At 44.5% G+C, this 20,697-nt stretch overlaps 1 protein-coding gene across 10 annotated transcripts in view; it reads right to left on the reverse strand.

The window, feature by feature from the left end:
* Nucleotides 1-443: 443 nt before the first annotated feature.
* The window catches only part of RASAL2 (RAS protein activator like 2), a 186,741-nt gene continuing 166,487 nt past the window's right edge, over nucleotides 444-20,697 (reverse strand). For 7 of the 10 annotated variants that reach the window (XM_074906970.1, XM_074906974.1, XM_074906969.1 and 4 more), the window contains 7 exons: nucleotides 18,606-18,805; nucleotides 16,787-17,648; nucleotides 12,368-12,502; nucleotides 10,808-11,010; nucleotides 10,364-10,451; nucleotides 7,654-7,684; nucleotides 444-5,589 (listed from right to left, as the gene is read on the reverse strand). In XM_074906970.1, coding sequence (XP_074763071.1) covers nucleotides 5,447-5,589; nucleotides 7,654-7,684; nucleotides 10,364-10,451; nucleotides 10,808-11,010; nucleotides 12,368-12,502; nucleotides 16,787-17,648; nucleotides 18,606-18,805 — 1,662 coding nt within the window. In that variant the 3' untranslated portion in view covers nucleotides 444-5,446. The remainder of the gene's footprint in view (nucleotides 5,590-7,653; nucleotides 7,685-10,363; nucleotides 10,452-10,807; nucleotides 11,011-12,367; nucleotides 12,503-16,786; nucleotides 17,649-18,605; nucleotides 18,806-20,697) is intronic. The other 3 variants (XM_074906972.1, XM_074906973.1, XM_074906971.1) reach the window with 3 other exon arrangements.

The raw sequence follows: 20,697 nt of genomic DNA on the forward strand, positions 1-20,697 counted from the left end.
AATTAATACAAGGTAGGCTCTCTTTTCACCACTGAAGAGGTTGTTGTTAGGCATAGGAATTTCTGGCTAAAAGAAGCAGAGAGCAATTCCCCATGTCTCCACACCTCGTCGCTCTCTCACTCTACACCACCAGATCTCTCCCAGCAAGGGGACACTTGGGAAAGTGCGAGAAGTCACGGGGAGGCAGAGCTGGGGGACGCAGCCCTGGGAGCAATGCTGGGCACCCCAGCGAAGCACCCGGCCACAGAAACATGAAAAGGGAATTCATTCTGCTGCTCTGCTCAGTCACCCACCCCCTCTGCTTCATGTCCCAAACGTTCAGGTCACACCGCCAGTTTCCCTCCACCCGTTTCCCTCCACCCTCTGAAGTTACACAGAAGACAAGTACAACCCGAGAGCAGAAAGAGCAGAATTTTAAATCAGCATAGGTTTAACTGAGTCCGAACTGTTTAAAGTTAAAGTTTATTTGTATTCTTTGTAGGAATATCAATAAAAGACCTCAAATGTATCTATATCTGTACATATTACAAGAACCTTCAAAAATTATTCACAGAACAAAAATAAATCTTCTTTAGAACAAACCCAGGCAATGAAATGCAGAAATGGATCTCAGAGACCAAACAGTCCAGTGCTACCAGCATAAAAATACGGCTTGAAAAACAAGTTTATTACTTTTTAAGGTGTACTTTGTTGAAATAAAAAATAAATTATTTAGAGCTATCATTGTAAAACAGTTCTGTGTAGTAACACTCTTATTAAGGCCCTTGAGACAGAAAATCTATTTTTACAGGTAGGATTCCTGGCAGGCATGATCTGTAATGACACCCTCGTAACCCTTTTTGCTCTGTCAGACTCAGTGGGATACCTGTGGCTCACCATGTTAATCACTGATGGAAATACATTTAATGGTTCAACCCGGACAAGAATTATTCTTCAGGAATGACACAGACATTTTAGACATTTTTGCAGAACACAAACAGAATTCATACATACACAGTGACCTTAGCAGGTAAGTACTGCTGTCACATTCCACGGGCACTGCTGTAAAATTGATGGGCTTCAATCAGTGAGTTTTCAGATGAAGTTAAAAGCTTGTGGGTTTAAGCAAGCATTAAAACATGAAATTAATACATCATGTAAAAAACAAAAAGCTTAAGCCAACCCAAAGCAATTGCAAGAACATAAAATAAACCCCGTTTCTTGGATGACTTATTAGAAGGATACAGAATTTATTACTGGATACACTTCTAGCTAGAAAATATACACATCCCTTTCCACTCTCCTCTGGATCCCCTCCCTCAGTTATGCCACTGGAGAGGAATGCTGCAGAAATGTGTAGCTATATGAATCTGTGCTTTTGCGCATAGCTGCCCATTTTTAATTCACCAGGGAAGTAACAGTTGCTAACTCCTGGATGAGAAATCTATTTCACTTACAAAAGAAAAAGGTCTGAATTCCTAGAGTTGCAAAGGATGGCACTCTGAGGCCATGCTCCCTCTCTTCTCCATGAGTGCCTCTCCCATGTCATTGTGGTCACCTCTGTGCCCACACACAGTATTGCAGAAGGCCCCAGTGCGCCCGAAGGCCTCTCGGCTTCCCTGCCCCGCCACGCTGGCTGCCAGCTGCTTCTGGGAACTGGGAAGCCCGGGTGGCTTTGTGGTTTGGGCTGAATCGTCCTAGAACGGCACTGAGTAACGTGGCCGGCAAGGACTGAGATGCCAGGATGGGGCAACTTTTCTGTTTCAGTCTTAGGAATACACAAGTACTACTCCTACAGGCTATTACATTTTTCCTGCGCTACTTCAGCTGTTCCCAAATGAGAGCAGCAGTTTCTTGCAACAGCATTAGACACAGTCTGATGCATTTGCTGAAAGTATGAACCAAAACCTAATGTCTGTAGAGCTCATCTGTGCACTATTTACTACTTCTCTCACTGCTGCAGAAACCCACTGGCTACTAGTCTTAAACCAAATGTGATCAGGGCCAGTTAAAGCTCTTCTCCGAAACAGACAAACCTTTTGGCTGCCACGTGGTTTACTGCCACTTGAATTTTATTGGGCTGGACAAAATAGAAGCTGACATTTTCACATATTGTCAGCTTGAGGTGGCTTCAAATTTCTCTAGAAAGCTGCTTGGTAACAAACTAGGAGAGACAGCTGCCAGCAGAACTCAGGAGCGTAACACATTGTTCTGCAGCTAATCAATTTTAGTCTTGCAGCATTGTCAGCCTGCAACCTTCACTCCCATTTGGGTCAACAGGCAACTTCTCCTCTATAGCACAAGCCAGAGGAGAACACTTTGCACTTCAGGGTAGAAACTGAAATAGAAGAGAAACAACCGGCCTAGCCACAAGCTGTGAGGACAATACTGATGGGTCAGACTCTTTTAAAATAGCAACTTTTTCTTACAAGCATTCTACAAGGTTAAAAAATACATGGGAGAAGGTACATTATTAGAATGATATGTTAGTGAAGACCTCACCAAAACATATCAATCTTGGGGCAGGTGTTGTTTCCCCTCTAAAAATCAGGGTTGAAATGTTGCCCATATTGCATTTCTCTGCAGAAACCACAGTGGATGCCTCGGAGTCTTGAGCATCAAACCACACAGCTCGGCCAGTGATCTTTGCTTGTCTCCCAGAAAGCTCCAGTGAAGCACATTTCCTGAATTAATGCTAGTCTTACCACCACCAGAATGACATATCTGCTTCTGCCTTGTGCTAGTCAATGTATTCATCCCTACGACCACTCGCTCGCACGCCTCAGTCACAGAACACCCATACTATTTGCACTGTGTCCTAAGTGAGCAATGCACGTGTCCAGGTGAAAAGGCTGCCTTGGGGAACAGATTTCCCATGACGCAGCCATGTAATTACAGTACATAGCAAAGGGGAGCTGCAGATCACACAAAAATACTCAACAAAAAGGGGTTTGCAAAGGTTTCTTGTAAAACAGAGCAACTCACAAAACAGATTAATACAAATGCGATAGACTGCCTACGGCTGTGATGCACGAAGAAGGAACTTAAAGGCACAGTTTGAGGAAGAAAATATCAGAGGTCAGCGACGACCCAGAGCTGGAAGATGGTTTGGAAAGTATCGAAAAGAAACCACTACAGAACAAACACAGAGCACAACCTCAGGTGTGTCAGACAGTGCTGACTTTGCTTGGATACTCCACGGACAAGAAAGGGATGATCCTTGCCTGTTGTACCAAGTCACATCTGAGCAGCCAGAGAACTTTGACCTGAAAGGGCCAGGCATTAAATAAAAATCACAACTCACTGCAGACAAGTCTTTTGTAGGTGTAAATTAACCACCAAGGCTTTGCTAGGAGAGATTCATACACATTTTTCTTATACATCCCACAGCGCAGGGGATGTGGTCTCCGTATTTATGCATAGTTAGTAACATACTCGTGTGATGACATTTAACTGAAGTATGGTAACACAGTAATCAGGCAGAACAGTTAACACACTGCGCTCTGTCACAAGTGGCATTTGCCCACAGAGCTGAGATTAATTCATTTCCAAAGAACAAACAAACTTGACAACAGACACTGAATCTGGGTCCTCAGTATTGCCAGTCCTTCACATTGAAGGCAGCAGGGGTCACTTTCAGAAGGTCAAGGAATTGGCTGAGAAACTCCTACATTTCCAATGTAGTACAATTTTAGAGATTCAGAAAGGATAATCAGATCATCAGCTCTGACCTTCTCTGTATCACACAGGCTGGATGATTTCAGCCACCTCACTAACTTCTTAGCTGCAGCCTGAACTGTTTGTTAAAAACATCCTGCAACAAGGCACCCGGTTGAAGTCAACTTTTCCAATTTCTAATTTCCATAACATGTTTGAATGGCTAATCACACTCACTGTTATTAGTATATGTCTGTAATTCAAAATTTGAATTGTTATTGCAATAACTTTATTTATTTTGAGAGGTTGGGGGCTAGAAGTGTACACCAAAAAGTGACAGTGGAGATTCCCACGCTATTACTTGACTCTAGAATCTGGGGCTTTAAAAACACCCTCTCAGACTAAATATTGTGGCATGTGATGAAATCATAAGAATTGACAATACTGTATCATTTATTGTTAATCTTTTACGGTTTGTGAATGTCATGATGGTCCACGAGAAGGTCACTTTGTAACTATGTATGAGTTCACATACAGCCTGTAAGTGTGCTTCTTATGAAATGCAACTGAAAGTAACTGGATGTGAAAGCTTAGTCAAAACTCCTTAAGAAAAAACTGGTGTGTACAGAACTTCAAAAAAACCCCAACCTTTAAAGTATCCAGAGATAGGAAAATTTCAGTGGAAACGGAAGAGCTTTTCACACAAACCTGCAGAAAGCATCTTTCATTGGAACAAGACTGGCTAAGCTAGTAGCTGAAATAGTGAAAACTGAGCGACAGTTAAAATACAGAAATCCTCTAGGAAAAAGGAAATTTTGCATACCAAAATCTGCTTTGCTGGGCACGGGCACTCTTTGGTCAGCCCCTTCCTCAGAGCATTAACCCGACTGTTGCTGATGGAGCAGCAAGGCTGCCGCTGCAGGGTGCATCAAGTGGGCACTAGATAGAAATTCTAAAAAAAGTATTTACAGGTCTGTAAATTCTCAAAACGGAAAATATAAAACTGCATTAGAACTGGGGTAAAAAAGAAAGAATCCTACCTTGAAAAACTGCAGATTCCTTCTGTCTGTTTGACGGGAAGCCTGACTCTGTGCAAATGCAAGGAAACAAGCTTGCTGCTCCAAGTTTTTACCTTGTTCAAAAAGACTGACAATTTTTTGCTGGAGTCCAACCAAAAGTAGGTATGGGGTCCAGCAAGAGACAATTTTCTTGCTAAAACGTTTGCTATTAAGTTTGCATTCAGTTAAACAAGAGCTAGAGAAGAGGGGAAAAAAACCAGCAGATGAGTTTTCTTATAGAATTCATTTCACTACTATTTCACTCCACTCATGTATCAGTCAGCCTGATATACACAGCTGCTGTCTAATGTAACCCACTGCTCATCTCTCTCACCCACAACACACATGCACTCACACTCCCCTCTTCTTCCTCCAAGGACTGCAGTGCTTTCAACAAGAGAAAAAAAATAATAATAATAAAAATAGCAATAATTAAAAAAATCTACAGTATTCACTTCCTTTTGGTATATTACATCGGCATTTTCTGTACATGACCCAAGAGCTCCCTCTATTTACACAGTGATATGGAAGGACTTGTTCTCGGGAGCCCAGTTCTCCTGGCCTTGAGTAGGGAATTACAGCCCACCTTTCAAAGTCCTTCTTTGTCTTTTCCATTTTATTAGCAGCATTATGTAAACCTGTAAGGGAAAGGGGGGGCTATTTTGAAGGTTTCTTGAGTCTGCTCCCTCTTGCCCTTCTCCTGGGGAGACGGCTGGCAGCATCTGCCCCGTTAGCAGCTGCTGTTTTTGAATTCACCATTCTCCGTGATGGAAAGCTTGGTGGGATTGGTGGGGGAGATGCCATTGCGGACTTGCATGCTGTAGCGCTCCTTCACCTGGGTCAGGGCACTCATCAGCCGCGTGTTGGCTGAATCCAGGGACACGATCCGTTTCTCCTGCAACAAACACCCACAAAGTCAGAGCCCCCTTCACAACAACATGCCTTTGCCCCACAAGCCTGCTTTATGGAGAGCTTCCAGGACGTAGGGCTGTGACAGTGTCTTCAGGTGGTTTCTAGGCAGAGGCAGCTTGGCTAACATTCTCTGGTAAGATGGGATGTCTGCCTCTTTCTGTTTTCTTGTGGTAACGTGGCCCCCATGTGCCATGGGCGTTTCATAGGCTGGCCTGGCCCTCCTGGCCTTTTAGTGTGATGGAAGGTGACAGTGAGTCAAAGTTACATGTGTGAACGGATCCAGTCATGGTGGCTTCATCCAGACAGCCGCCAACTGAGGCAGATGGAAATGCAGTATTTTGCCATGGGGGGGTGGGGGTGGGGAAAGGGTGTTGGTGTTAATAACAACAATAGCCAATTATTTCTTTTAAAATAGGTTAGAAAAACAGAAACAGGCAGCAGAAAATAAAAGTGGTGGAGGCTTCATCTGGCAGAGAAAAGTGCAAGTGGTATCTTATGGCCACTGTCTGTGTATTTTGGATGGAGTGTGCTTAGAATAAACTCATGGTATGCTTGAAACAAATAAAAACAGAAAAGCAGATAATGGCAGCCTGCAGCCACCAGCAGGAGTGAGGGTGCAACAGCAACATGGAGAAGAAGCAGCCAAAAGCTAAAACTAAGGGGTTATTTGAGGGGAGGGGGAAGAGGGCAGTGTGGGTGGAGGGGGAGATGCCATCGACAGAACAGAAAGAACAAACACTGAACACACTGCTCCTAGACCCATTCCAGCTCAGAGGGGCTCCCGGGCTCCGCCGAATCCAGGGTTCCCACATCCCTGTATTAATTCTTCTGGCACAGAAAGTGCCAGCCTCTACTTTTAGCATAAAGCTAAAGGATGTGTACTAAATTTATAAAAAAATAAAATACCCATCAACAAAACACCGCTTACTAACAGCTAGATTATCTTCAGTGGGATAAAGCACTGTAGGGTCAAGCCAACCCTACACAATTAGAAATTAAAATTTTCGTCTTCTCTCAAAAAGAAAAAAAAAAATGTGGCCACACAAAGCAGCAACAGAGACAGCAAATGGTAAATATGCTCTCCATGCTACCAGCTGATTGGCTTTTTTTTCTTTGAGAAGGAAAAACGTCTAATTTACTTGAACGAGAAAAGCTGCATGCAGGAACTCTTCCCAGTCCAGCCCACTGAGAAACAAAATGTAAAGAATAATGATGCACAGGAGGCACAAACATTAAGGGATAGTTCAGACACACTGCTCAGGAGACCTAAGTGCTGCAACAGCCCCTTGAGATTCTGATCCCAGCACATCAGCTGTGTGGTACATCAGTAATCAAGTCATGTTTGCTTTTCTCAGCAGGTTTCCCCACAGGGGCAAGTGTTAGGGTGCAAAAACAAAGCAGAATTTAAGTACTGCTTGTATCAACAGCCCTGAAGAGACCAAGCTCTGTATAGCAGAGCAAATGGAGGAGGAGGCATGAGGAATCAACAAAGAGCAAGGCAGGCTATGGCCTGCCCTGGCACTTGCTCTGATCCAGTCAGTGTAAGGATAGAGAACGGACAATGGAGGAGTTAAAAAGGCCTTAGCCTTTCCTCCCATGCTGAAATAAATCCTGCAAAACACAACTGCCTTAGCAGAAATGTTTTCTTCAGCAAGTTAAAGCTCCTCCTCCTTGGACTAAATTTCACCTGGAATATATAATTTAAAATTCCTTTCCAAAGAACATAGCTTTCCAAAGAGTTAAAATTGAAAGGCTGGTTATTTTCTGGCACTGATGAGTGGCTCACTATGCTAGTTTGCCAAACAGCTGGAAATCTACTCTTGAAAAAAAAAAAAAAAAAAAAAGGAAAAAAAAAATCAATCTTAGAAGCATGAGCTTGGAGAGTAGAGGTATCTTCTCATCGGAAGGAAAACACCATCTAACAAAGATGTCTCTAACACACATGAATTGGGCGCAGGGAGTGGGAGGAGCTGGAATGGGTAGGAGATCAGTGTGCTGGGCCAGGACTGGGTACTGCTCAGCTAGAGAACTGATTGGGTTTACTTGCCTGTTTGAATTATCTCATCCCCATTTATGACCTGTAATTTAACACAGCGGAGATGTCACTTGCAATAGCAACTGGGCTAGTACTCTCTGCAGCTCCACTGTTCCGAGGACAGAGTTCAGCCAGAGCCAGCCCCTGCTCGGCCAGGGAGGCCCAGAGCCAGCTGGGAGGTGCAGACCCGCGGCACTGCCCAGAGCCACGGTGCACACCACGGGTACCGAGAGCAAGGGTGTCCCTGGGCATCGGTGCTGTACTGCTACTGCACCTGCCCACCAGACAGAAGGGCAAATCTTGAAAAGCATCTTGTGCTGATGCAGCTAAACACAAGCAGCCTGGGTTACTGCTGTCTCCTCGCAGCCATTTAACTCTTCAGACAGGTGTGATGAGCCAGGGTCTGACCCCACTCCATAAATCTCACAGGAAAAACACCTTTTCTTTTCTAGCCACTGCTATATTCCTCTACCAAACAAATCACAGGCTAAGAAAAACCTTTGAAGCCCAAACTTAGAGGGACTGCTACAGAACCCAGCAAACACTTGGGCTCCTCTGGTGTGTCTATCCTGAATCTTTCATCAGTTTCCTCTTCTGCTCCAGTACCCATGAAAGGGCAATGACAACTAAGCTTCCCCCATGAGCTGGCTGACACCAAAGCAGTTAAGCTCTGCTGATGACCTTGCCTGCCCAAGTAGATAACAGCACTTCCAAATAAAAAAGCATCAGATTAAAAAAAGGAATCAGTAATGCTACTGTTTTGCTACTGTTTTTTCAACAATGTCCACTGCAGGTGATAAATGATGCATCCTCTGATCAAGTGTGATCAAGGACCTTCCCAGCCCTGAGGTCTGAAGCTTTCCCAAGTCAGCAGCAGTGCCCTCTGCCAGCTGCTGACACTGAGGGATTAGGCTGGTCCACTCTCCACCCTGCTAGCCCATAACCTCACACCAAGGCTAAGAGCCTACTGGCATGGACAGGTAGCAAAGAGAAGGGCAATTTTCTTATTCAGTCAGGATCTCTCAAATCCTCCCCTCCAAAAATAACTTTTTATGAGTTGTCTCAGTGCCTCTTTCACCTTCTTGGGGCAGATGAAAAAGCATCACCTCCTTCAAAAACCAGGCTGCTGTTTGGATGAGGTGCCATCCCATCAGTAACAGCAAGATGCCCTGACTATGTCCATCACCAAAAAATGGCCCAGCACATTCAAATTCTGCTCCAGCTTCCACTTGTCATAGTCCTCGATCAGACTGGAGGTTGCTGTACTGCACCAGCAAGAAAATAAAAAAAACACAGTGACTGACTATATCCTGTTCATTCTCCAGCACTGCACTCTCCCACTCTGCATTCTGAGTGCAAGTGCACACAGAAAGGATTTAATATTGAGCTGCATCTAGAAAGGGTGACTACACTGGTGTCTCCATGTAAAGTATCTTGCACAGTAACTAGCAACTCTATACGGAACTATAATTCCAGGAGGATTTTCTTGTTATTCTGCAAGGCTAGGTAACAGAAGTGTTGTGTTATTGTATGCAAGTGCTTTATTCAGATTAGATGGCACGGATCCAAAAATCCAGCTTTCACGAACAGCCTTTCTGAAGAACTGTGGGAAAATGGGCAGAGGCAGCAGGAAAAACAGAATTTCTCCAATTATCAAAAAGAAATCTGACATAAATATGCTCCTAGTGTTACCAGGTTTTTAAAAACACAGCGTTTTTCTACTTTATATTTTCCCTACAGTTCCACAGGAGCTCAAACTTTTCTATTACTGCTGGCCATTCAAGAGGAAAAAAACGCCCTGGGTATGCCTTTTGTGCTCCTTTTGCCTATATTCTAATACACCAGCACCATCTTTAACAATGTTCAGCTGAGGCTTCCCCCTTCCACCACTCTTTATGTTGGGAAACAATTTCCTGAAGTAACTTGGGTTACTCCTGAAACAGGTCATCTTCTTAATATTGTCTATTAAGGAAGATTTACAGTTGGAACTAGTGAAAAGCCCAGCAGCAGGAAAGATACCCTCCAAATGCAAAGATCACAAACATAACGTGGCAGGCAGATTATCAACCCAGTCTCAGGTTCTGTCGTACAAGCTTTGTTCTCTGGGATCAGCATGGACACAGGAGAAAAGCTGCGATGATCCCCCACAATACACCCACATGCATTGCCCACGGGGTCCCACTTGCCACAGGAACTTGTGCGGACTGAGGCAAGCACAGCAGGTTTGTGGCAGAGTGGGCATTTCTCCAGGACTGACGTGGACAGTCAGATGGGGTGAAATGCCACGTATGACATTATACAGGGCAATGCTCCGCTGCAAGCATTCTCTTTTCTTGACTCGAACGTTCCAAGCCATGCTTTTAGCTTGCACAGCTGAGATGCATGCACATGGCAAGTAAACTATGCTGCTACGAGGCACAGCTTTTCCAGAATTCCCAGGCCCACACTTGGAACAGTGCCTACCACTATTCCTTTACCCCCTTGGGATTTCACAAAACAGAAAAGGTTTTGGAGAAGCAATCAGTCCTGTGATTTGCTGTCAGGCTGTACAGTATTAATTAAACAACACAACTCTCTCCTAGAAAGCAGTAAGTCACATGTGCAACACCATGGGCTAATATTGGCTTGGGAGCTAGATAACAGTGCTGGGGGAGGAGGATAGGAGAGAATAATGAGTTCTATGCACAGAACACTTGGTTCTTGGAGATCCTGAGATCCTTACCTGTGCATCAATAATTTTCTGCTTTGCATCAATGACAGCTTGCATCTCTGCATGATCCTTCTTCAGCTCCTCTTCAACTGCCATGAGTCTGATGAGGAAAAAGACATACGAATTAGGACAGTTTAATACTACTCCAGAGTGTTTCAGATACTCTGGCCTGTTGGTTTGACTTCTCTGATTATCCTGGCTCTGCAAGAGAAGAATTCTGCTACACTCGGAAAAGCTTATCTATCCATCTGACACTCCCAACTGCTTACCCTTGTTATTCTCAAAATGGACATTGTCAAAAATGCAACTGCTCTGAAAAACTACTGCCTTGAGTACAGATTCCAAACAACTCAGATGGTGTAAGTCAAGAAGCCCATGCAACTACCTCCCTTCATGTCACACATGAGACAGGGGAGCTGCTTGTCCTACACAGTCCCAAACTTTCCAAAGTCTCACCTGCTGATGATACTTTTCATCTGGCTGTCCTTCTCCTCCTGTTGCCTGCGCAGTCTCTCCTCGCTGTCTTCCAGCCTAGACTTGTACTCCATCAGCAGCTTCTGCATTTGCTGCTCTTGCACCAGGAGTCGCCGCTCATACTCCTCCAGCCGGCGACTTGACACCTTCAGGCGCTCCTTCAGCTTTGCTATCTCTTGTTCATACTGCAGGTGGAAGGAAAGAAGGAAGGAATCAGATGCAGAGGAAAAAGGAAGAGATCAGATCATTACAATCTTCTGCTGCCATTCTGAGAGGACATTGTTTGTCATTTCCATTACTTCTATCATTTTTTTTTCATGAAAAAAACAAACAACTGTGGGCAACCACAGACAACGAGCACGTAGGCTCCCACTGAGCTATTCCCACATTGTAGGATGTCATTCTGTAGCACAATTTAAGCAGAGGGCTGTGACATGGCTTCTCAGCCCTGACTAGTAACATCCCCAGTTATCCTAGAATCAAGCAGTTCCCAGACAGGAGCTGCTAATAGTGCTCAACTGTAAAACTGTCTTGGGGTGACCAAACTCACAAAACAGACCAGTGTGGGACCCAGATAACTCATTCTTCAGCACCCAATCAAGGCACAAAAACATGTGTGAAGACAGAGCAAATCATTCACTACAGAAGAGAGCCTGTAAGTTTACTTGGCTGAGGTTTTGTTCTTTTACTTACTGTCTCTGTGGACCATCACTTCTGCAATAGTGCAATGAATCTCAACATATTCCACTTTGGTTTGGGTTCATTCAGCCTTCCTAATAATCCTGTGTTTCTGCTTCTTGTCCACCAAATGTTCTCCTCCCCACTTCCTGCCTTCTCAAATTACCAGACCTCTTACTAAACTTCATCACCATAGCAGCATAGAGATGTAACTGTATTTGGAAAAATGGTATCTACTCCTGAAAATATGCTTTAAAAAAAATGTTTTTTTCTGTGTGGCCCAGAAACATTGTACTACCTAGCTGATGGGCATTTGCTTCAGGTGAAGCCCAAGACAAAATCTGAATGCAACTGCTGCTGAAGACTGAATTGCATTTACAGAGCCTTGTACAATCACTTAGCATTATCCTAAGATATACCCAGTTTGATTAACAATTGTGAGTTGGTTTTTTTTTAAATGGAGTTTAATGATCACTAAAATGTTTTGCAAACATAGAAAAATGGCACCATGCTGTAGCTATAGCGTTGTCATAAAAAATGATGACTTGAGCAGGATCTAATACACTTAGTGTGACTCACAATGCACCGAAGTGCCAAATACCATCCTGTAATGTGCAAACTCTCAGCTACGTCAGCTTGCACTCATTTGACATGCTACAGCCTGCACGTGGGTTAATCTATAGTATGGGATACTGTAATACAGAGAGGTGTGACAGCATGTACAGCAGGAAGTTGTGCCAATACAACCTGTGTTTGAAAGCATGACTGTCGCAGCAGTGCCTTAGAGCTGCTCTGAACTGGGCTGTGGAGTGTACAGAACCCACTGGCAGCCCTCAAGTCAGCTGCAAACAGAATAATATCTACCTTCTCAGCATGCTTGACTTCATCCGGATTCTGCTCTGCATCCTCCTCTACTTCTTCGTACTGTCCATTATTGAGGACCCATGCAGCTGTCCTTTCCACTGGTGACATTGTAGCAGAGTCCACAGGCGACTGAACCTGAAGCAGAGATACCTGTAAGCATTTTTCAGAGAAACTACATACAAATCAGCTCTAAAATCCAGTTTATTTGGAGGAGGAAAACAACCATGAAACTGTCAGTCTCAAAGGATCCCCAAAACCTTTCCTGCAGAGACACTTCATCCTCCATTGACTTTGGAGTACAGCACTTAAACTTGAGTCCCTCTAAAACCAAGGTACTTGAGAAATTGTCTTCCTTTTTAAGTGAGCTTCTTTCTGGAAAAGTTCTTGTTTCCAAATCCTGTTCACATCCACCTTTCCCCTTTGCCAGATTTTCAGTAAGGATTTCTCAACCTGTGATTTCCTTCACAAAGGAAACAGAGTGACAAAGCTTTGCTTGCAGCCTGTTCAGGTAAAACAGATTGGTTTCTTTGGAATACTGAGAGCTTAACTTGGGAGCAGCACTCTCAGCCAGGCTGCAGACAGGCTTTGCAATGGAGGACTGGGCTGCACGCCTTGGACATGAAACAGCACAGCAGTACTTAAAAATTGGCAGAGAGGCATAACACTATCAGTGTAGCGCCTATCAGGTTTAGAGATGGTCTCCTGTAGCATGTACACCCAAGACAAGGCTGTGAAAGGAAGTCAGGGCCAGCAGTGCTTACTAGGAGAACTGTAAAACACCATCACAGAGCCTACCCTCTTCAAGGGAATCTGAAAAGGAAGCCACGAAAAGAAACGGGAAACTCTCCGCCTGGCTGGGGGAAATATGGCTTGCTACAAATTCCAAGCAATTTGCATGGACAAAGACAAGTTTATAAGCACAGGAATTAGCATAATTACCCCTGAAAGAGCAACACTGTCTTAACTTTTTGAGAAATGCAAAAGATCAACTTCCTTCCCTCTGCCAACTGTAGCTTCTTTTTGTGCTCAAGCTGCTCTTCAGCTCAGTGCATGAGTATTGTACCAAAGAGAAATGTGCTCCCTGGCAGGGGGATTTTGAATTCTCAGTTTCAGTAAGGAGCTCTTTATGGGGGACTAACAGCTTCTTTACATGGGCCAGGTGATGGATCACGTCAACCTCCATTTCCTTTTCTCTTGTTCACAGGGACAGGGCTGGTGAGTGCTGCATGTCCTAAAACAGCTCTGGCCAGAGGATTTGCCTGCAACAGCTCAGCTGTCCTGAGCAGCAACGAAGACTCCAGCACCAGAAGCAAAGGAAAAGAGTAGGAAATAGGCAAAAATCCCTGGATTTAGGCAGAGGCCTTTTTGCTAGAAGGTCATCTTCACAGCAGAAAGGCTAGTAGCCCCTCAAGTGCAGTGAAAGCCTGGCAAAGCTCCTTAGTTACACTTTTTTGATGGTATTTGCTGTCAGGCAGCCATAGCAAGGGAGACTATGAACTGCACGTGGCTCTGCCAGCAACAGGCTCTTCTCTGAGGTAAATCCTTTGGCTTTAGGAATTGCTGGAGGAATTAGGAACAGCTATGGGTGAACAATGTCACGTTCACTGGAGTAATGCAGGACCAAGGTAGCAGAAGGATGACTAAATTACATCACCAGGCCTTGTAACAGACTGCTGATCAGCAGCAAACCTTGCCAAACAACCTTGCAAGCTGTAGGACAGAATATTTTCAGCCAAATGCACAAAGCCTACAAAGACCAAGTGGATGGCAAGCACTTCACATGCTAATGGGTTATGAGTTATACTCTAATAAAGGGGAAAAAAGAAAAAGCCTGCTAGGAACATGTATTAATTCCCCTCTTTGCCTCTCCTCCAGAGGAACACATTGACATTTCTGTTCCCACCTACCTACTAAATGGAAATGGAAGGCAAAAAGTGACCTCTCCCAGCAAACAAAGGGCCTAGCTCTATATTCAGAAACAAACGGGGCTTGTAGAGAACAGAGTCTAATAATTATAACTCCCACAAAGCATGCCTAGAAAGAACATGCCCAGAAAGAATATGCCCAACTTTTCTCTTTTTCAAATAAGAACAGAATTCCACAACACAATTTGCAATTAAAAGGACGCAATGGAATTTGCCTCAAAAAAAATTTGGCCACTCGATTTGGCACACTTCAAGACATTTCTCAAGGGTGTGGGGAAGGAAACTGAGTTCTCTGAATAAAGTAGGAGCAAGGATTCTAATGAATCCAGTGGAAACAATTAGCATGGAAAGTAGAGTGGAAAAATAAGTACATACACATCACCTGCAAGAGAGGGGAAGGAGACTGCCCTGAAGCCAGTCATAGTCGCAGGAATCTGTGAAGCTGAAGGTAAAAAGTAACTGGAGAAGACGGAAGTCTGAGACTTTGATGCTAAACAAGCAAAGGTAACTGATTTACTTGGGGGCAGTAAGCAATTTAAGATGAGAAGAGCCAGGAGTCTGCAAACAGATAACTGAACATTTCTTATAAATACACAGAGGGCAGAAGCCACCCGTGTAAGGTGTTTGCACAAAGAGTGGAGACACCCCACCTGTACTTTCTCCTTATCCTAGCACATCCAAAGTAAAACCTTCTTTGTGTATCTGTGTAGGCACTTCCCGTACCAAGCCCTGAGGAAAGGCACCAGGTCCCCGGAGATTTTGGCTAGGACACTGCACAGAACCGTCCAATAAAACTCAGTAGATCACACAACACCGGTTCATACTGGACCCCGAGAACTGCAAAGGGAGTTTATCCTTCAAATTTATCCATATTACTGGCCTAAATATTTCCTGCACCTCCACACTAGGCTTAGTTGTAGTCAATATACTTTAGTTATCAATGCCTCTATGCCCAAATGTAAGACACATGCTCCAAAGGAAGACACAAACATATGCACTTCAAACAATACGCAATTACTTTTTTGGCTATTACTAACTTGGCGTATTAAGCTTTGCTTTGTGATTCAGTGTTTCTGATCTCCTTGTACTTTAATAAACCTGAGGTATCAAAGCAGTTTTGAAGCTCTGATTGCTCCTGGGTTCCCAGGCATCATCCAGATTTCCCTCCTTTTGACTGTAACACCAAGGAGTTTGCCAAGAAAGCTACACCAACAAGGATATCAGTAAAACGTTTGGCAGAGCAGGAGCTTATGCTGGCAACTAAGTTCTTCCGCCAGCTTTATCTTACAAGCCCAAAGCCTTCCTCCCCCTGCATCACCGTGCTCCTGACAGGGCAAGGAAGATCCTAACCCCCGGCTCCCTGTGGGTATAGCTTCACCAGCAGCACCGTGCAGTCTCAGCCTCAGGGGCTGCAACTTTCTGGAGTGAAAGTCCTTGCTCATGCCTGTGTGCAGAGCAGCAGGTCTAGAAGGTCATGCAGAAAGCAGGAGGTTAAAAAATTTCCTTCTATACTAGGTAAAGTAAATCAAACATGACCGTGTTTACCTTCACAGTGACCACAGAAGAAAACAACCCCAAGGAACAGCGCAGGTGTTGCCTTCAAAAGCCTCATCCTGCCCTGCTGATGTCTGTATGCACTAATATGACATGTCTCAAAACAACCACCTTCCCTCTGACCTGCAGATCAAGACACTTTTTATCTTTGCTGTAGTGCCAAGCATTTAAATACTCATTTTCTCTTTAACATTAAACTAATTTAGTAAAAGATTCTCATACACAGCAAATACTACAGGATTTTATTTTTTTTTTTTTAAGGTAAAAGAATGTTGGCTTTTTGACAGGAAAATCCTGATTTACAGTTGCCTATGAACAACTGATAAAGTGCATTAGAAGTTGGTACATATAAGCACTCCTTTCCAGTAAGTGTCTGCATTATTCATAGTTTGGGATAATTAATGAAAAAGGCGTATTTATTTGGGGGCCAGCAATAGATTGTTGCATCATGGTGAAATACAGATTTCTCCGTGCTTGAGACAACTGTACTTGTTTATTATTTTGGCAGCAGTTTACTCTATATTTTATCTTTGTTTATCTCTGGTTTTAGGTAGCTATGCTTTTAAATGAGCACCACGGGGCAAATGCAGTATCACGTGGCAATCTTAACTACAATTTGGAACAAAGCTGTTTCTATTTTTTTTTATTCAGGGCCATTTTCAAGTTTTGTTTTTTTCATCAGGCTTGCTGCTACCTTAGTAAATGGAAAACTTTCTTTTTTTAAAATCTAGTACAAAAGCATCCCAAAATAATAGGTGAGCTAGGCTTGCCAAGCTTGTCAGGGTAACAAGCACAACTACTCCTCACACTTGCTACTACTGGCCACTTGCTTAAGTGTCAGTACTCTTGATTCAACTAAAAGGTCAGAAAGCTTGGAAGGTCGATGCAGCAATCAGCTAAATATCAAAGCAGAAAGCACCTGGAAAAAGGCTTTCCTTACCTGCTGCGTTTGTTGCCTCTGAATTGCCCTCACCTTTGGGACAGGGCTCTCTCGAGAGGAGGACGACTGCTGCCGGGAGCGGCTGCCATTCTGAATGGGTTCAGTCACCATGGCCCCCGACACTCCCGACATGCTGCCGGTGCTCCGCAGGGAAGCGCTGTGCGGCAAGGACTGCGGTGCCTTGGCCCTGGCGCCCAGCCCGCCTTGGTCCACTTTGCGGATCTGCGCTTGGCTGCTGCTGTTCTGGCGGGGCAGTGCGATAGGGATGTGCTTGTCCGGGACCGTGTGGCGCCGGGAGAAGTCCTCGCTCTGCGTGCTGCGCTTGGTGAAGTCCTCCATGCTGCTGTTGCTGGGTCCGCTAAGTTTGAAGTCTTCACTGTTGCTTCGGCTCCGGGAGCTGGCGGTGCTCAGGTTCTCCAGGCTGGAGTCCACGGAGGCCTTTGGCATCGGCGGGGTTGGGTTGTTGAGATGGTAAACTGGGTTCTGGAAGGACAGAGGCTGGAGGCTGCCCTGTTGGTTCAAAGCTGGGTGCAGAGGCCTTCTCACCTGGGGAGCGCTCTGGGGCGTGCTCTGCGTTTCCCACAGCTGTTTGATGTTCGCCACCTGTGTGATGGAGAGCTGGCTGCCGGCCAGGCGCAAAGGCACGTCGTGCATAACAGAAGCATGGTCACTGTGAGCCGTGTGAGGATCTTGGAGGTCCATGAGAGAGATGCTACGTCCATTGGGCAGGATGCTTTCCCTTTCATCCTTATCTGAGTAAGTCATGCTCTGGGTGGATGCCTGCTGAACCAACAGTAAGGTCTTGCCCCTGAAGTATCCATCTACATTTTCCTGGGTTGGAGACTTCAGCTTATGCAAGTCACTGTGGAGTGGAAAGGAATTTGGTTAAATTTTAAGTAGTTAAGACCCTGAGAGATCTGTCCCAGAGAAGTCTTTCTACCTCATTTAACCTCCCCCCCAACTGAAAGCTTCAAGGAAGCAGATTTCCTTTTATGAGCTCTCTGTGTTCAAGTTAGAACACACTCTTCCTTAATTACCACTTATCTTTGAGAATTATGTTTGATTCAAGTGCTTCATCATTTTTTTTTTCACAGGTGAAATGCAAACCATTCCCACCAAATCCTCCCCGCTTAGACCCTTCCGTCTCCAGCAAGACTTCAGAACAGTTCAGATCCAATTTAACCCTTTGCCAGCATTATGTACTGTGGGGGTCTGAACATTCCGCGGCAGTTGTGTGAAGGCTCCTGTAGATCTGAATGTAAGCTCAGAGGGCAGACATTTTCACAGGAAGAAACTGGCCTTCGTACCTGACACTACTGAAACTACTCTGAGACCACAGTATCCAAGCTCTTTGGCAGCTCTGTTGTGTCACAGCTTTTTGCTTCAGATTAACAGCTATTACAGGGTGAGAAATGCTGCACTAAACAGAGGAAGGACTATTTTTGCTCTTCCACCGGTAACAAGTTCCACCTACAGCCCAGCTTCTTCATTAGCAGTAAATAAGTGGCCTGATTGCCAGAAGGAAACATTCTGGCTGACTATGCATCCGGACGCTCACATAGGCAGTGAATTACAAAACTGGTTTTTAGCAGCTGAAGTCACTGACTCCCAGAAATGTATTTGTGTCCTGGGTAAGTGAAAAGTTTCAGGTCTCCAGTGCCACCTCGTGCACCCTCTTAACTGGGACGGTGTATTGCCCATGACAAGCTCCCCGCTCCGACAGCTGCTCTGGGCAGCCAGTTCAAGTGACGAAACACTCTCACCAGGCTTAACAACCCCCTTATCCCACATCTTCCCTTGAGCTCTGGCTGTTACATACCCATCAGTGGGGTCCTCAAATATCTTCTGAAGCCCTGAGGAGAGACTGCCACTGACGTTTGGACTAGAGCTGTGCTCAGTGAAACGCCTCAGCTGCTGCTGTATCGGCGTAGGGTTGGTCATTGATTTGGTGATATCAGCAAGAATACGAGGAAGGGGTCCCAGTTTTGCCACAGTCGCCTGTAGGAAGGAATTTTCACCCTAATTGGACAACAAGCACCGCGACATCCGCCAGTTTTTTGATAACGATGCACAGAGGCGGAGGGGCGGAGGTGGAAGGAAGGAGGGTGGGTGGTTGTGTGCGGGTGTGCCAGGACCGTAATGCAGTGTTACGGAGCAGCGTAACCACGGCGACGAGATGGATGGAGGAGACGAAACGGGGTGCAGCAGACATTGAGGAAAGAAAAGGAAATAGAAAAGAAATTAGGATTGACCCCCAAAAATAAAAATCATGCTCAATAAAACAAAACTATTGCCATTCCAATGCAAAACTATCATGCAAAGCAAACTAAGTCCAGGGTGGGTGAGGTCAAAGTGAAAACTACAGTATCTACTCATTAAAAGGCATTCACAGACTACAGATTCAGCTATAGTGAGGGGAACTTTCCAGGCAAAGGGTGTCATGTGGTAAAGGAAATGCATGCCAACAGACAAGGGGATGCGGCATTCAGGGGGGTCATGAGAGAATCGCAAGGGTTGAGGGAGATGGGGGAAGGGAAGGGTTTCATTTCATAAGCCTTTCGCTTTTGGCATCCTACACTGATGCCATCTTCTGTAGCACCCTGTTATCAAAAATTAAGGCATTCTTCCCTACCTAAAAGTAAAAAATAACTGCATGAAATATCAATGATCCTCATCCCAACATTATCACATCAGCCTGTGATTAAATGTGTAGCTTCTTGTTCAACTATGTGTTAGCTCAGTGTTGGCCAGGCCTAGGATAAGAGCTGCTGACCTTCCAACAAGGAAGGCTGCTTGTCCAGGCTCTTTATCTTTCTCCCCACTTTGGGTCACTTCTGGTTATACCATCTACAGGGCATCTTCCGGCTCTTGGGACTGCTGGAAGGAGTGGAAGTGCTGGAGGTTTATACGAAAGTAAAACTCTGGTACAAAGACAATGCTCTTTTCAAAGATATCCTTATTTTTCCTGTAAGCAGGTATTCAAGCAGTTTGGCTCCAAAGAAAGGTCTCTTTACAGAAGCTTTCATACAGCGCTTTTTCTGTGTCTATTAAAATCTCTGAGGTGACTTCTCTCATCATTTCCCAGTCATTACCTACAGTAAAGCAGTACTGCATGTAACTTTACCCCTTAATTCTCTTTTTAGCAAACCACTATACCAGCTCCCAAGGGCCTGTTAGGATAGATCCATGCATCTAACCTACAGAAAGGGCAAAGCAGATCTGCTTTGACACTTGATCCAGGTCTCCCTTTCCTCACTGCCCAAGACATTTACCACCATTACATTCAGAGAGCAGCTCACAGTAACTAACACCACATCCAAAGATCCATTTGCAGTTCTAAAGACTAGAGCTGGGTTTGGGTTGACCTGATGCCTGAGCAGCTTGGAAGGACACAGCAGTGTTCCCTGCACTGGTGGGTTTACCCCAATTTATAGAAATGGAGGATTCTGTCTTTTAAGTGCGCACTTTGCCTGTGTTCCTGAGGCTGCTGAACTGTCTTTACAGCTGACTTTGCTGCCCGTGACATTTTGAATGTACACTCTGTGCACGTATGAGGGAAATGGAAAAACAAGATCATAAATTGTTATCAAACTAAGATTAACTAAGATTAATATATATTGCCTTTTTGAGTCAAGGACATTTAAATTTACTCTGATGCAACAAGCTCAGATTTTTTGTTTTCTGTTTTAAATAATGTACTGTGAGAAAATAGATACCCAGCAAATAACTATTTTGGCAGACCTTAATGCAGTAAAAATATTAAGAGGGCATTGCAATTCACCTCACCTCTACAGTTGCAAAAGAAAGAATAAAATAAATGGAATATGGACAAAATAATGCACCTCTAAAAGCTGAAATATGGAACAGTTCCAAGCACTTGCAAAAAAAAAGTAGTGACTCACAGCTCAGCT

Source organism: Athene noctua, chromosome 5 (assembly GCF_965140245.1).
Source record: "Athene noctua chromosome 5, bAthNoc1.hap1.1, whole genome shotgun sequence".
Classification (NCBI taxonomy): domain Eukaryota; kingdom Metazoa; phylum Chordata; class Aves; order Strigiformes; family Strigidae; genus Athene; species Athene noctua.